This window comes from Hydra viridissima, unplaced genomic scaffold (genome assembly GCF_058129835.1).
Source record: "Hydra viridissima isolate aposymbiotic clone 2 unplaced genomic scaffold, HvirCarnegie_v1 scaffold_15, whole genome shotgun sequence".
NCBI lineage: Eukaryota > Metazoa > Cnidaria > Hydrozoa > Anthoathecata > Hydridae > Hydra > Hydra viridissima.
In genome coordinates this window covers 8,279,615-8,298,136 of record NW_028324314.1, presented here as the reverse complement: position 1 = coordinate 8,298,136, position 18,522 = coordinate 8,279,615, and the positions used below count along the sequence as shown (strand labels likewise).

General features: G+C 28.3%; 1 protein-coding gene across 1 annotated transcript; it reads right to left on the bottom strand.

Moving 5' to 3' along the window:
- Window positions 1-13: 13 nt before the first annotated feature.
- Window positions 14-17,823, bottom strand: LOC149878493 (diacylglycerol O-acyltransferase 1-like). Its single transcript, XM_090073139.1, has 16 exons — window positions 17,141-17,823; window positions 16,131-16,218; window positions 11,586-11,626; window positions 11,090-11,172; window positions 10,530-10,582; window positions 10,155-10,257; window positions 6,062-6,172; window positions 5,514-5,570; window positions 4,831-4,934; window positions 4,665-4,703; window positions 3,050-3,091; window positions 2,780-2,824; window positions 1,746-1,858; window positions 1,267-1,332; window positions 983-1,070; window positions 14-779 (listed from the first exon to the last, which is right to left on the bottom strand). The coding sequence occupies exons 1-16, from the start codon at window positions 17,374-17,376 to the stop codon at window positions 573-575; spliced, it is 1,476 nt and encodes a 491-aa protein (XP_089929265.1). The 5' UTR covers window positions 17,377-17,823; the 3' UTR covers window positions 14-572.
- Between the last annotated feature and the right edge of the window lie 699 nt (window positions 17,824-18,522).

Here is an 18,522-nt window from a genome sequence, read left to right as displayed (position 1 = left end):
CTTAAGTTACTTCATTTTAGCTGCAACATTTTCTCTTTCTAATTTATCAAAATTTTATAAACAATAATTTAAAAAAAAAAAAAAAAAAAAATATTACTCCTACATTAAAAAAGCTTGACAAAAAACTTTTAAAATTTATCAAAATAAATAATACAGGTTACAAAGCGAGTACTTTTATATCTAAAACACAATAATAATAAAAAAAATATTCCATATCTCAATTTTACAACAGTATTAACAATATATCTATTACTTATCAACTTATTAATTAATAAAAGTTACCACTAATAAGCTCACAGATGTTAGAAGCTAGCTTTATTAAAAGAAAAAAGAATATGAACTTTTGAAAAATGTTATCAAATTCAAGCAATTTAAGATCAAATGCAAGAAAAATGAATTTCGTGAAACCATTAAAAGTAACAAACCTTAAAGCCATATTCAACAGATAAAACACTTACATCTTGTACAAATAGAACTCAACACTTATCAGCACAGAAATCAAAGAAAATTTTAAAAAATACAAAAAAATCAAAAGAACCTTAACAAGAAAATATCTTTTTTTATCATCAAATTTAAACTTTGATTTCAACATGTTCCACAAGGTAGTCATGATAATACATCATAATTGCCAATGGTTGACCAATAATGAGAGATAACCACATCATAATATTTCCCCATGGGTTTTTCATTGATGATGTCAAAATTGCAAGCGGAACTTGCATCAGCATAGATAAAAATGCATATGGACGAAACATCTGCAGAGGAATACTGACTATGAACTGTAAACAAAATAAAAGTATGTAACAAAATAAATGTAAATAACTGAAGTTGTCCCTTGCAACAACTTAATTTTTAATCAAATCAGTTTTCATTTTCTTCAAATTAGACTGTTTTTTTTAAAATCTAAGCTTTCAATTTAATATTTGTAGTGCAACATATCTCATGAAAGAGGTTTCAATTTAACATTTTTAGTAAGACGTACCTCATGAAAGAAAGCACTTAAGAAAAAGACAAACAAACTTGCATGCACTTTTGAGTAATTGTTGCGAAGCATTGGTTCATAGACATGCCTAAATATAACTGAATATTTTCAACATTAAATCAAATTAACATTAAATCATTTTAAAACTGTCAAAAATTCATTACACTGCAAATAATAGCTTTAAACTATTGCCAAATTTGAACTAAAGAACTCAAAAATTGTGGATATTCCATTTACAAGTAAAGCCTTTTTTTAGTACACTTATTTCAAACAATAAAATATACCTTTTGGCCCATCTATGAATTGGAATATTCCAAGTTTGCCAAAAAATTGCTACATTTGGTGCATTCCTAATATATTTAACAATTGAAAATTAAGTTATCTATATTTAATGTATTTAACAATAGAAGTTTAAGTTATTAATATACAATATATTTAGCAATAAAACTTCTAAAATCTTAATATGATCTATGTTATGAACTTAAATAATCAAAAAAAAATAAAATGAAAATCTGATTATGTAAACTCTTTATCTATAAATACTAAATTTCTCAAATTAACAATTAAAAAAAGCAATCAAAATAAAAAAAAATCAAATCATCAAACAAAAGAAATGAGAGTCTGAAAAGATTAAAAAATATCAAATAAAATCATTAATTAATAGAAATCATGGTCTGAAAAAACTATTTAGAAATCCCCCCCCCCCCCCAAAAAAAAAACAAACAAAAACAAAAACAAAAACAAAAACAAAAAAAAAACTTGCCACCAATCCTTATAAAATGTCCTATCGCCAAAATAAAGAATTTCTGAAACAATGTTGAGAAAGCTATGAAAGTATACATAGAATCCCAACAGCCACAACAGATGGTTAGGAATCTAAATGTAATACTAAAGTTTTTAGAATGATTCAATTTCTTTAAATGAAATTATTCAATTAATACATAAAATAGATCATAGGGTCAAGGAATGCAAGAAGTACACACTTCTTGCATTTACTTAGAAGATAACAGAAAACCTTTTTATGTCTTCAATTATCTTCTTTATTGCTGAGTCATCTACTTCATTTACTAGTTACAACAATAAGCAGCTCTTCTTTTGTTTTGTATTTTTTGCCCTACCTTACCAAAGAAGTTTTAGATGACTTCCAGTTTGTCTGTACTGCTGAGACTTGTGTTCATTGCACACATGAACACAAGCCTTTGATATTTTTAGCTCTGCTGCAACAGCTTGTTCAGATTTTTTTCCTTGTGCAATGTTAAAAATGGTAAAATTTATCATTTTAGACATACTTACATATTAAATATGAGAAATTTTTTAATTTCAAACTTTAATATTAAACATTAATTTTTAAAAGTGTGAAAATAGTTTTACTTTTGTATACTAAAATTTTTGTATAATGAAATAGTTTAACTTTTGTATAATCTTACATTTACATGTATCTCTTAAGTTGTTTTAAATCTTTTGGCAGGCAGTGTATTTGAGCTTAAAAATCTGGAAAAACAATTTAATACTTCCCCATGGCAGGAGGTTTGTTGTCCTTTAAACTTATTAATGCTGGAAATAAGGATGAACATTTAAATTTAATGTTATATTTCCTAACATCCATATCTTAAAGTGCTTAAAATTGGTTTAAAGCTTACATGCTAGTCATTTTTTTACTTTGAAGGACACTGAACAATTTTTGCATGCCTCGACCAGTAAAAAGAATTTTTTATATATGCAAAATAACACCAAATGATAAAAATTACAAATCTCTTACTGTAAAAACAAACAAAATTAAAAATAAAAAAATCATACAGCCAACTTCATGATCCTTTCAAAGAAGCGAGCTAACTCTAACTCCTATAACAATATAAACAATTACTAGACAATTAGTAAATTACAGAGTTTTAGAACTTCATAATTTCAGTTAACTTTTTCACTAAAAATGTCTTTTGAAAATGGTTATTTTGATCATAAGAATATAACATTCTAATATCTTTTACTAATATCTTTTACTAATATCTTTTACTAATATCTCTTACTGAGGCAAGATTTTGATCACAAACTTTTAATAAGTCTGCTTACCTTAAACGAATCTAAAGAGTTTTTTACTGTAGGTACTAACCACTAAAAAAGAAAAAAAAAAGGATAAATTTAATCAATCAAAAAAATTCAAACCCCCAAGGCCACCCCTTCTAATAATAATTAAACCCTAAAAAGTAAAAAATGTTTTTTGTAACCCATTCATTTTATTGGATAAATAAATTGTAATGCCATATTATTACTATCATTTTCATCATCACTGAAATAAATAGTTTCTTCTATACGCAAAAAAAAAACACTAAAAAAAGAAAAAAAAAAAAAAAAAAATCATGTCAAAACAAATTTTGCTTTTATAAATACAGGGTGCGGCAGCAATTCGCGAACTAATTTTTGGCTAGGTTTTGTGATGGAAATAAAATACTTCTGCAATTTGGTTTTGTTGATTAGTGTTCAATGACCATCTTAGATTTTAATAAAATTGTGAATAAAAAGCATTTTAGTTAAAAGTTTTACAATGGAAGTCAAAAGAACCGAAGCTTTAAATTTGATTCACGCGGGTTTACCTGCACATGAAATGATTAGTGTTTCTGGAGTGTCTAAAACTACATTTTACAAAGTGAAAAAACGTGTCAGTGCTGAGAGAGCCAAAAGGCCATCTCCAGTGAACAAAAAAGTTTATAGAAAGATTACAGAAAAGCTTAAAAAGCATGTTGAAAAGAATTCTATTGTATCCATTAGAAAGACAGCAAAATTGTTCAATATTGATGAGAGGACAGTCAGAAGAACTCTAAAAACACTTGGAAAAACCAGTGTGGCCCGAACTTCATGTCAACTTTTGACAGAAAGACTAAAAACTTTTCAATTGGAGCGATCAAAGAAACTTCTGAATCAGCTAAAAAACCATACTTCGCCAAAAGTTAATGTTTTCTCAAATAAAAAACTTTTTAGTGTTGACTGCGTGATAGATAGAAGTAATGACAGGTTCATTGTGCAGAAGAGTGACAAAGCACCACCTGTGTATCACACCAAGCACCCTCAGTCTATCATGATGCTAGGAATCAACGCTTCTAACGGAGAGAAATGTCCACCAATCTCCATCAAAGAGAAAGAAAAAGTTACTTCTGATGTGCATATTAGCTAACTAAAACACTATGTGGTGCCATGGCTGAAGAAGACATTCCCAGAAAACAATTACATCTTTTAACAGGGCAATGCAGGTTGTCATAGATCCAGAAAAGCTTAACAATATCTTCAGGACAATATGGCTAATTTCTGGCCCAAACACTTTTGGCCACCATCCAGCTCTGACTTGAATCCCCATGACTACAGTATGTGGAGCGTACTTGAGAGTAAGGCTTGCAAAAAAGCCCACTCAAGTGTCGAGTCACTAAAGCCATCAATTACCCGTGCTAGGAAATCAATTTCAAGGAATTGTATAATAAGCACCTGCCAGTCCTTCTGCCCTAGACTTGAGGCAGTGATCAAAAAAAAAGGAAGCCTAATTGAATGTTAAGGTGGGAAAAGTATTTATCTTCAACTTTTCTCCTATTAATACTCCATGAATACAATTTTTTAGTGCTTTAAAAACTCATTTTGAAAAATGTTCTAAAAAGTTCGCGAATCGCTGCCGCACCCTGTACAGCATATTGAAAGTTACCTGTTGAATAAGGGCAAAGATAAGTCCAGATAAAAAAAGCTAGAAAAAAGAACAAACAAAAGCATAATAAATTTTTTGGTGGAAAAACGATAAAAAATCACTGCAACGAATTAACATCACTGAATATGGTCAAGATAAGACAAAGCTAATTTCATAAATTTTATACCACTTCTAAAATTCTTCTGATGAGAAATCTTTTACAAATCTTGTTAGTTCGCGGGAAATTTAGCTCATAACAGAATGTAGGAGCAAGGATGAAGTAGTAAAGATCTGAAATTTGAAATCAAAATAACATTTTCATTTTATATTTTATGTAAAACTATGGATTGTTTATGGGAAAGTTTAAGTTCTACGGAATTGAAAGCAAAAAAAAATATGTCAAAAACTTCTGTATAGGCTTCTTCATTTGTTATTTAACTCTACAAAAGGTATTATTTTCACATTTAAAACATTTGTCAAAAAAGAAAGCAGACAAAAATTTTATTGTTAACATAAACTATAACTGATCTTTTCAGTTATAAATAAGAATACTTAAAATTTAGGCTGATCTTTACAATTGCATTTATACAATGATAAAATAAATGGTGCAATTGCATATTTGTATGCATTTATTAATGGAATTTATACAAGTAGGTGTGCAATTTAATTTATATATGTAGGTGTAAAAAGAAATTTATATGTAGGTATACAATGGTACTTTTACTTGCATTAATAAATTGGAGTGTTGAAATACAGTAACAAATTCTCAACACTATAGTAGAACTTTTCTGAGTAGCTCTAAAACATTTAATAGAATTTAAATAATCCATAAAAATTGTAACAAAGATTATGAGGTTAACATTAATAAACCTCTTTGTGACAAATTGTTGGGATACTGCACAGGTCCAGGAGACACTTGTTGCAAATCTAAAAAATGATAAATTGGATGCAGATGCAAAAAAAACTAACCATGACTGAAACGGTTTAACAAATTAAATTAAACATAAAAAAATCAAAGGCAAAGAAAGTACAATTTAAGTTTGTTTTAAACAATATAAAACTTGTAAGAAAAATATTTTTCTCAAGTTATACTTAAGTTTTACAGCATTAATGTCAAGCTATTTATAATTTGTGTAACATTTATGTCAAGTGTATACAATTTATCTCAAGTTATATATAACTTGACATAAATGTTTTTTTTTCAAGTTTTGTATTAAAGGTTTTACTTACAATCACTATAAAAATTTTAATTTTCAGATGAATAATCTTCATAAGGATGTCTTTACGTCTGATGGTACATAGCTGTTTAATTTTAGTATTTGCATAAATCAATTTAAGTAGGTATGGACTGAATAAGTTATTTATATTGTACATTTTATTTCAGTCAGAATCCCAGAAAAAAAAGTGCAAGAAATTACCTTTGGATCTTTTAACACTAATCTCCTCTCTGCACCACCAGTTAACTGCAGCATAAGAAACCAATTTTAAAACCAATGAAGTGTACCACATCAAAGTTAATGTTGCAAAATCTTTAAGAAAAATAAGAAATGAAAAATTGTGACTGATTAAGTTCATTTACTGTTAGTGAGTTTTAACATGAAATTTAAAAGCTTAGACCTTCTGCTTATTTAACTTGATTAGATTCAAAAAGGTAGCAATACCTTCTCATTGGCACCAGCCTCAATTCACAAAATTATTATTAATTAGAAAAGCAATGACATTTTAGAGAAGTCTATTATGGTGAATGCAGTTAAAACCGGTGCCTCAAGTTCCTCTTGAAGAACTGTGAGCGTATTCACCAAACTTTTTTTTTGCGTAAGTTTGGCGTAAGTTCAAAACTGTAAAAGTCGTATTCACCAAACTTGTGCAGTTGCGCTTCAAAAAAACTTTCGTAAGTTTTTGCGTAAGCTCAACGCTAGACTATCGGTATTCACTAAACTTTTTAGCTCAATTTATGCAAGAAAAGTTACGCTTGCTATGAGCTGCCTTTGGCGAAACTTTAAAATAACTAAATAATGAGAATAGCGTTATATTATTATGATACATATGTAGTTCTATTGTCAGATTGATATATTATTAGGGATCTTAACACATGTAAATTATATATATTATAGTAAGAGTTAACAATAATCACAGATATTAACAAAAAATGACTGCATCGTAATGATATAGCTCCTTATTAAGATGTTATATTATTATATTTATTAGGCTTAATATATCTTATATATAATTATATAGCATCTTATTTAAAATGATATATTAATGTAAGAGATATTGTCAACACTTCACACAATGAATATATCTTATATATAATTATATAGCATCTTATTTAAAATGATAAAGTAATGTAAGAGATATTGTCAACACTTTACACAATGATTTGTCACCAATTATATTGAGAAGCAACTCAATTTTTTCAGAAGCAAAAGTACTAATAGTGTTAAGGCTTTTATCAACTGGGAGTTTTCAAGCAGTAATTGGTAAGAATTATTAGTCAATTCAAAAAAGATTAGCTATAATCTTATGATTCTTTATTGTTAAATATGCTTGTTATTAATGGATTGTTACAAATGGAGCTTAAAGATGGTGCTTTATACAGGGTTTTTACTCAGCCTGGAATACCTAGCAAACCTTGAGGCTGCAAAAATCCCAGGGAAAAGCTTTTTGTTAATTATATGTAAAAAAATTATTTAATTTATGAAGAGACAATACTTCAATTTCACAAAGTGCGACATGTTTATTACAAAAATCGAAGTTTTTAAAATGTTTTAAATAGCGCATCATAGTTCTTCAAAGTTTGAAAACAATAAATTATTTAACGTAAGTGCTAAACTTAAAACAATATTGTAATATAATGTCATATAGTTTATGATAAAGATCATGTAAAAAAAAATTAATGTTTTGGCCAAAATTGAACAGTTGTTCTATCATGATGCTAACATTTCCTAAAAAGGTTTTTGCTGCTCTCAGGATTTTTAAACATTTTAACATTTTAAAGACTTTTAACTTCTATTTTTTTAGAAAAGGATATCCTGCTTTGAACTGTCAAGTTGTCATTGATGCTGATGGAAAGTTTAGAGATGTTGTTGCAAAGTATCTGGGATCGTGATGTCTTTATCTTTTCTAATTCTGCATTAAAACAGACAATAGAATATGATCCGAATTCAGGTTTCCTTTTTGCAGACTCAAGATATGGGTTGTCACCAGCCAAGATTACACCATTTAATCAGCCAACTACACCAGAGGAAATATACTTTAATAAAGTTCACTGTCAGGTTTGTAGTGATGTGGAGCGAACCATTGGACATCTCAAAAACTGTTGGAGGTGTTTGCAAAAAAGTGGTGGAACATTTCAGTATATCCCAACAACTTACTGCAAAATAATTTTTACTTGCACTTTATAGGAAAACCTTTGCATTTCCTTAGGATTAGAAATTCTAAATCAGATTAAGCAAATCTAAATCCCTATTTTCCTCTTTTTTATATGAAATTGAATGTAAGGTTTGCAAAATTGCTTGATATTATTGCATATATTGTTTTGGTAATTAAAAACCTTAAATAATGTGCTAATTTTTTAAGCAAAAAAAGTCTAGATATCTTGCTTTATCTAATTATGCACAAGTTTATTTTATGTTGATAATAACTTATAAATTCAGTTATTTTATAACTTGTTATTTTATCAGTTTACGTTATTTTATTTTTTTGTTACAGAAGTTATATGAATTCATCTTCAGAAAAATATGCTTTGATAAAGATTTGTAATTACAAAAACTTGGTTTATTAAAAAAAAAATTAACTCGGTTGTTTTTTTTGCGTACGTTCAGTGCAACTTATGCGCAAAACATTGGTGAATACCAAATAGTAACATGAGCTTACAATTTCCGTAACCTTAGTTGAGCTGCACCCAAGTTACAAAAGTTTGGTGAATAAGCAGCCTGGTACATATTTTTCCTGACTTAAACTTTATTTTTTATAGCTCATTTTGGTTAAATATCTGACTACACTAATACATTTACATAATTGTTGATCAAGTACTATCCTAATTTTCTTTTCTTTAGTCTGATCAAAGTAAAATTCAAGGTAAATAAGCAATAAAAATACTTGGGTTGTAAAGATGTAAACATCTGCAGTTGAGTGTAAATCAGAAGGTACAAGTCAGTTTAAAATAGCACAGTATAGTTAGAAAGCAAATGGCAGGAGCTAGTTCCAAACTTGCTTTTTACTTGCCAGATACATTTAAGCGGCGTGCAATGTGGGCTTCAGTTCATCAACAGTTGAAGTAAATAAATTGGCTCAAGATTGTGTTACACTAAATCAACTGAGGATGCCATTGAACGATAGTAGGTTTCATTTCAAAGAAAGAAACTATAATTAGCACAATTTGTTAAGCAACTGAAGCTAACCCATTCCTAATAATATATAGGCCAAATTGAAATTGAGGGTAAGTAAGTTTGCATACAACAAGATGAGGTCAGTGTTATGAATTCCTACAGAATTTCTACAGGTATAAGTACCACAATATTAAATGTGAACCATATATTTTAGTGATCATATATTTTTAAACTATTTGAAAAAATTGTATTTTTACAAAGTGGATTAAACATATTTGAAATTTTTCATGTTTAATAAATAATGAACAATAGTTAAAATAATAATAAAATCTGCATTATGCTTTTTAGTAGACTGAATTATGTTTTATGCATTATGTTTTTTAGTAGACAGAAAAGAGACTGATTGCAAAAAAAACATCTGTTTTCACATGGAATTAATCAATCCTATAAAACAATTGATCCCTGCCTTCTTAAAAGGTATGAGCATTAGGTTTCAGATGGCCTTTTTAAAAAAATGTAGACTAGTGTCATAGATAATGAATGAAGATTACTTGGTACTTCATATTTTAAAGTTATCAGGCTTAATTAGCAAGTAAATTTCAAAAGCAAACGATTTTACTTCAACATTATTACTTTTACCCATCACTTAAACACAAAAAGAAAAGAAAATTTGGAATAGGTATTGAAAGAATAATTAATAAATATAAGTAAAGATTGTGTGGCTATGTAAATTTTAACCTCCAGTAGCACCAGTTTTAAGATCCACAAAGTGCTAGTTTTCATAGGATTGGCAGTGAAAACAAATGGTCTGTGCAATTATATAATCTGAACAAAGTGAGCAGCTTAGGGTTCAATACAGTAACAGAGTATTGAAGGTAATATCAGAAACCTAACAGAGTTTCATTATATTTTCCAATTATTTGTAGGATGAAATGTTTGTAAAACATGCCAATATCATCCACATTCACCATATTAAAGAAACCCTTCATTCCCAACTCACTGAAAAATATTTTTGAAAATTAAAGAAAGCAAAACTTGTCTTTTTAAATTTAATTTTAAACTATTTAAAAGTTATTCTAAAATTGAGGCACTTCAAAAGCTATTTGTAACACAAGCCAATTACACCTTGTGTAAGCAACTGTTTATAATTATAAAAGTTGTGAAAAAAAAAGATATTTACATGGCAGAGGATCAAACTTAAACACAACATATATTGGCGTAAGAATTGTCATGCAGATGTTGATAACATGAATACAGCTACCAACTCGTTCTGATATATTTCCCTGAAAAAAAAAAAGGCTATGAAAGGTAATATGAAACATGTGCACCAAATAACTAATCATATTTAATTCATCATTCTTTCAATAGTTAACTTCCTAAAAACTGTGATACTTAAATTTTACATTTATCATAGTTGACAGAAACAACAACTGAGCTTATTAATTTTCTGTTTAAAAATTTAATTCTATTTTTACAATATTTATGAGGAAAAAATACAAAACCAATAGAGACCTTGCCAAGCCCATCCTTTAACATATTTTTTGAATATACAAACCTTAGACAGATTCTTTTCCACACAAAAACACACTTGAATAAACACATTTGAAACTAAAAAAAAAATTAGGAAAAAACTAATATAAAATAATTTTATGAGTACCACATATACCAGCAAATAAATTGACTCATTGTATAATTAACCATAAATAAATATTCTCTTTCAGTTTTTAAAAAAAAAACTTTCACTGTTTATTATAGGCTGACATGTTGATTCTTTCTAAACTGTTTAAAGTCAGGACTTATATACCAGCATATATGGTATGCATAAGCTTTCCTGTATGATTTTGGTTTTTCAAAGGTTTTTTCAAGTATGCATACTCTTTTAATGAAATATCTCACCCAAAAGAAAAATCCAATAAATCAATCTAGTCAAAAATATTTTTTACTTTTAAATATTAAAAAGTATGATTTTGTGTCTTGTGATATTGTATACAATTTTATGGAATCTTGTTGAAAATCTTAATCAAGATGGAAAGAATTTTTTTAACTGAGATAACAAAAGATTAAGCAACTAATACTAAACTATTCTATATTCTATATACAATTATAAAAACTTACAGATAACTAATGTTGCTGAAGGCCAGCTGTAAGGATGCTCCAGGAAAACAAAGATGATATAAGGATCAACAAGAACACCATACCTACACAAACAACATCACAAAGAACATGAAAAAATTTACTTAAAAAAAAGTTAATTTTATAACTAGCTTAAGAACTTTTTTTTTCTCTATAAAATATATATAGAGAGAGAGAGTAAACTATTTTATTTTTAAATATTTAACTGCAAAAAATATTAGAAAAAACTGGACATTTTTTTCTTGCATTAATGCAAAATATTGATTTAATCTTAAATGAGGAAATTAATACAATTTTAAATGATATAAAAATAATTTCATTAAACAATACTTTGGTAAAACTTTTTTTTTTACATTTTTTGTGAAGCATCCAATTTTTTTGTGATAAAATACAAAAACTCTATATTTTCTATTGTGAAGATAAAGTTCAAAATGACATAACTGCAATAATTATAATACTCACAAGTTTATTTACTTACTTTAAAATATTATTCAAAGCTACTCTAAAATTTGATAATACCTGAAAAATAAATCAAAAATAAGATTTTATAATAATGCTTATTTATCAAACATTTAGATGTATTCATGGACATATATTAAGGTGATGACTTTTTGAAATTTTGTCTCAATCATTTTTTGTAGCACAAAGACGTGAAATTTTGCCTATTATTAACTAAAATGATATTTATACTATCAAAATATTGAAAAAGACTACACAAAAACCATTTTGAAATAAGGCATTTTAGCATATTATATAGTTATTATGTTAAAAATACTTATATATAATGTAAGTAATCAAACTAGTTTGTGAAATTATTTATAAACCAGAGAATTATAAAGAATTTTCTAGAATGCTGTACACCACTACATTAAATATATACATATACATGTACATACATATATAAATATATATATAAATATATATATATATATATATATATATATATATATATATATATATATATATATATATATATATATATATATATATATATATACTACCAGCAATTAATATGAGACCAGTGATGAGAAAACAGTAATTCTAGTAAAAATCAATTAAATCTATCAGTTATATTTTCGTTTATGTTTCTTTCGATCTCAGTGAATGAAGAAACTACAAATTAGTTCATGAAATATACTTTATTTAGTTTTCTTCACAAATATTTCTAAACAAATAGAAAACTTAACAAACATGAAAAAGTTAAATTATAAGGTCTTTATTATTTCGCACAAGTTTCAAACTTTGTGTTCATCAAAATAACCACCACGTTTCTTCATTACTGCTTCACATATTCTTGGCATACGAAGCTTTCCAATCCTTTTGCAGTAACTCCCATAAATGTTCCTCAGATTTTATTTGGAATTTCTTCACATTCCGGTCAATTTCATCCCAAAGAAGTTTAATGGGATTGAGGTCTGGTGGTTGCGCCCGCCAGTCCATAAAAGTAAGGGTTTTTTCTTGTACTAGTTGATTCAGATAATTTGTACAAAATTTAGATTTGTGCTTTGAGTCATTATCTTGCATAAAAACAGGCTGGCGTCGAACTACCATTCGATGAGCAGATGAAACGGCATGATTCTCCAAAATTTCTCTGTATTGCTCCTTTTTCATAATTCCATGAACTCTGATCAAATCTCCTATTTTGTGACCTACAAAACAACCTCATACCATTATTGAACCTCCTCCATGGTTAACAGTAGGCACAATGCACTGCGGAATGTAACGTTCATTCTGGTGCCGGCGTACAAATATTCTTCTCTTGTTGCTTAATAATTCAAACTTGGACTCATCGCTCCATACTACTGCTTTCCATTGACTTATTATCCAGTTGGCATGTTTGCGAGCCCATTGTAGTCGTTTTACCTTATTTGCTTTCCTTAGCAACGGTTTTTTGGCAGCTACACGCCCTCAAAGTCCAGCTTTCATCAATCGGTTTCTTATTGTCCCGACACAAACAAGTTTTTCAGCAGTTTCATGGTATTCTCTCATTATTTGTGGAGCTGTTAATTTTCTGTTTGACATAGATAATCTTGTAATACGACGATCACCATGTTCATCTATCTTTCTCGGCTGTCCAGGTCGTGGTAAGTCATAATATTGACCAATTTCCTTCAAACGCTTGATTTTATTGTGAACTCCTGTCGTTGATATTTTTATTCTTTTTATAATTTTTCTTTCTGAAACACCTTCTTCATCAAGTAAAACAATGCGAACTCTCTGTTCAAAGCTTAATTCTCGAACTGGAGCCATTTTAGTACAACAAAATAGAAACTAAAAAAAAATAAGTAGCTCAAACAATACAATATTTGTATATTCATTTGCAAGTCATAATATAATATATTGGATCTACATAAAGTATCTACAAGAAGCTACCAATGAGAAAAATTATATTTTCAATATCAATTACAAGTCATTAATCAAAATTAAGTAACAGTTAAAAATAATACTTGTATTGTCTTTTATGCTGGAAGAACTCAGCACATACACTTTTGTATACTTTTGTACATAAGCAAATTTTTGGGTGCAAAAATGCCTATATCCTATTCTATCCACATATTTATTGTGCTCTGTTTATTTTTGATCCAAAAATAAAGAAGTGCAATTTTTTATAATCAGATATATTTATTTTTGAAATGTAAATACCGTTTTTAACCACTGGTCTCAAATTAATTGCTGGTAGTATATATATATATATATATATATATATATATATATATATATATATATATATATATATATATATATATATATATATATATATATATATATATATATATATATATATATATATATATATATACTTAACCACAAAATTAACGCACCACTAATTCATTTCGATTTATTTTAAATGTTGTCAATGTTATCATATATTTTGAAAAACATATTAAGAATAGAACACATGAACACAATCATTTCTGTGATAAAAATAAAGTTGACATTGAGGTTGGTGAAAAAAAAACTAAAACCAAAAATATGGTTCGTTTAACAAAATAAAGTAAAATGATTATTATTGTTATGCACACTAATACAGCTTAAATTGAAACATTTTTGACTTATCAATAGCTAGTATTACCACCTCTTGATGTTATTACAGCCTGACAGCGCAGTGGCATACTTTCAATTGAGGTCTAATTGCTTCTTGAGGGATATCTTCCTACACGTGATAGGACTTTGTTGCAGCTTATCTAGGCTGTTAGGTGGTGGGTGTTGGCTTCTAACAATCCTATTTAATCTCAAAGATGCTCCATTGGGTTCATATTTAGACTGCAAGCTGGCCACTCCAAAACTGCAATATTAACATTATTTAAGTATTCAGTAACAATATGTGCCATATGTGGTCTAGCATTATTCTCCATAAGAAGGAATCCATCTCCAATGAACAGTGCAAAAGGTACCAAAAAAGAGTCTAAAATGTCTGCTATGTATCGTTGAGAAGTCAGACGTTCACCATCAACAATAACAAGCTCTGTGCAAGCTGTTAAAGATATTCCGCCCCATACTATCAATGAGCTGCTCCATATAAGGTGTTTTCTCGAATGTTACAAGCAAAATATCTTTCATTTTGGTCAGAACTTGCAACGCAAAACCTTAACTCATCTGTAAATAAGACTTGTACCCAAACATGTATTTCTTAATTCATATGTCCCCTTGCAAAAGCCAGTCTGTTTCTTCAGTGGTCAACAGACAATCTGGAACCAGTAGCTGCTGCCTGAGGTCGTAAATTTAAAGCACAAAGTCTTCTTCTTATGGTATCTTGACTAACAGCAGTTCCATGAATCTCAGCAAGTTATATTTGGAGACTTTGTGCAGTAGTGGACTATTCTCTCAGTGTTTGAAGCATTAAAAATTGGTCCTTCACAGCATTGGTAGCTCATGGTCTGCCTAGGCCAAGCTGACTAGCATGATCATTGGTCTTTATAAACCTTTGTAGAACCTTACCGACTGTTGTATAAGACACTCCAAACTTCTAACAAGTTTGCAATTTGTTAATCCTTCATTGGACAAAGTAACAACTGCAACACATTCATTGCAACCTAAATTTCATCTAGAAAGCTGCATTGTGAACAGATGTGTTGCTCAAATGACAGTTATTTTTTCTAACATAAAAACAATTTAAAACCAATACATACTTTTCTTTTAGAAGTGAGGTTTAATTACAGCAAACCATACTACTTATGAAAAACTGCTATAATTTTGAAATTAAGTAAGGGAAACGGAATAAAACCTACAAAAGGCGTAATAATAAACATTATTATCATTTTTGTAATTGATAAATCTGGGAAATACATTGTATTTTTCAAAATAAGTCAGAATTTTTAAGTGGTGCATTAATTTTGCAGTTAAGTGTGGGTATATATATAAAGTATATATGCATTAATAAACTATGTGAGTGAACATATCAAAAAGGGGATAAAATCAATCATTTTTTAATAACATTTGATAATTTAAGGGGTAATTAAACATGGCAAACCAGATGGTGAAACTGTTTTGACTAAATTCCAACTATTTTCTGGCTTACTCCACATTGGAAGTGCAGAGCAACCATTAGTAAAATGTAAAAAATTGCAGAAACAATTGCTTTAGATCAACAAAATATTAATTCCACAAGATTCAGTATATTTGAAAACCTTTTATCAAAAAAGAACATCATTCATGTCAATTAAATGTGAATTTATGAAACAGTTTTTCAACTTTCAAAAGTATTTTAAAATGCATTCACCACAATTTTATTTGGCTGCTCACATATATTGTAGTAAATAAATTATATAGCTACATAGCTTAAAAAATGTTCTTACAACATTTATTTTCCTAATTTTAACGTTAAAGCATTAAATATAACTAAGTATAAAAATATTAGCCAATTTTATCTTCCGGATTGACATTCATAACTTTAATATTTTATCTTAATGATATCAGCAATTTTTTATTGAATCTAGTTTGCATAGATGCAAAATAAAGATACTAAATAAAAGAACTACTTTTATATGCTTCTAGTACCTGCATAAATGTAACCAGCACCTACCAGTAGTAATAAGCATAGATTAATTATTCCTCTGTAATTTTCAAAACCAGAAGAACTGCTCAGTATTGATGGACTTGATGTATGGACACTAGAAAAATCACACAAATTGAACGACAAAATTACATCTAATAGCTTTAAACAAAATGTTTTTCGTCAAATTTACTTTTTTTATAAAAAATATTTTTCCCAAGTTTTTATAGTTAATGGTCTAAAAAGTCTAGCATGATTATTGAACCTAACATTGAAGCTTTGATTTGTAAATGTATTTTGTTGGTATATTATGAAAACTAAAAATATTGCAGTAGAAAAAGGGTTTCTTTCAAACACTTCTAATCCTTGTCATGCTAATAAAATTACCACTTAAATCCCTGGTAGTTTTTTTTATCTATGAGTAATCTAGTGCAGGAAACTTTAATCCATCTTCATGAGCACATATTTTTTTAGAAAAAATAACATAATAAATATTAGAAGTAGTTGAAAGTAACCTATGTTCAAATGTTTCCCATCTTCTCCTGCAATTAAGATTTTTAGGTACTGGTCAAAGATTACTTTAGAATAAGATTAACTGGGCTCAACGCACACATACATTTAATCTTAAGAGTTACTAGAAAAGTCATTTGGTGGAACTATTTGTATTGTTTAAATCACTTTGTAATATTTTTGGGTAGGTTCTGCTATTATCTTATTTTGTGTGGAGTTAGTAGTTTATAGACTTATTTGCATGTTTTGGCAGGCTACCTAAGTGACTTACCTTGTTTTTCATCTATTTTTACCACTCTATACCAAATGAACAGTTTTTAGTTTAATATTTCTTTTAACTGCTTATTACTGTTTGGTATTATGGTAGTATGTACATATTGGATGTATTTAAGACTTATTTACAGCTATCTTGGCAGCTAACTTTGTTATTATAATTCAATCATACTAATCTAGAAACCTTTTTTACAGGGTGAGTTTAAAAATTAGGAAAAAGAAAAAAATAATTAAAACAATTATAATTAAAAACTTACATTTTTAATTTATTATACAAATGCTGTTTACGTTCTTCTTTTATTTCTAGTTTATCCTTGGAAATTAATTTCTCATCTGTTTGATTGTTTTCTGATAAATTAGATTCATGACTTTGTGATTCAACTTTTTCAAGTTTACTTTTTAATGCTGTAGATTTTCGCTTCTTTGAGGTTGTCACACTATGCTGGCTGATAAAGTTTGGTGTTTGTGACGACGGAGTCATTTTTGAGGACATTCTCTGCAAAAAACATAATTATGTACGATGTAGAATCTAAAGTATATACATTTTTATTATGTTATTACTATATTTTTAACTTTACAATCATAATTATGATTATAATCATCATAACCATGATTATCATCGTTGCATCACTATCACTATTTTTATGATCATAGTTAACATCATGATTATTTTTGCTTTATGATCATGACTATGATAGTCACCATAATCAGCATGATTTGCATCATATCAATTCTAGCTTTTATTATATATTAAATTAGCGAACATACATGAATTAAACTCCTAAAGTTTTTTTAGCTAAGTTTAAAACATAATTTCATAAAGTGTTTACAAGAAAACATTACAGGCAAAGTGAAAAATGAGAAATTTAAAAATTTTAATTTAAAAATTGTTTTCTACGTAATCCTAACTGCCGTAAATTTGTTAAAGGTTTCGCAAAAGGAAATGTTTACTTAAACACCGAAAAGTTAATGCTGGCACATACCAAACCGGTGGTAAATAATAATTATTATTACTATTTTTCTTACTGTTTTTGCTTAATTTGCAGACCGAACGCATCCTATTATATGACTCCGGCTGACTGGGTAAGGCCTGTAACTCAGACCAGGGGGTTTTGAACGCTGGAGTGACTTAGAACCGAACAATTAAAGTTATTTGGGAATGACTGCTTTTTTACTTTCTATTTTAATTGCCCTTCTACATAAAAATTTGGAGAATTTTAGACAATATTCAAATGGTTATAACTTAGGACCGAGAAAAGTTTAGACGTTATTCTTTTCTTAATGCAATTAAAAAACTGTGCCAAATTTGATTAAAATCTGAAATGATGAGCATCATGATAGTCCTGATTTATATAGATTACTCGCCAGCGAATTTGTACATTTAATTAGTGATTATTCGTAATCATTAACATTTATATGTAAACAAATATTCATGGTACAAATTGTTTTGATTCTCTGGTAATTTTAAAGAGGCCCAACCCATCTAGAATAAATGTCTCAAGGATATTTTGCGGACGTCTGATTTTGGTTGTGATATACTGATACCCTAGATAAGTCTTGCGTCCGCTGGAAATTGGGTATATACGGTTAATCACTGATTAATTGCAAAACAGTAAACCTTTTCACAACTATATGATAA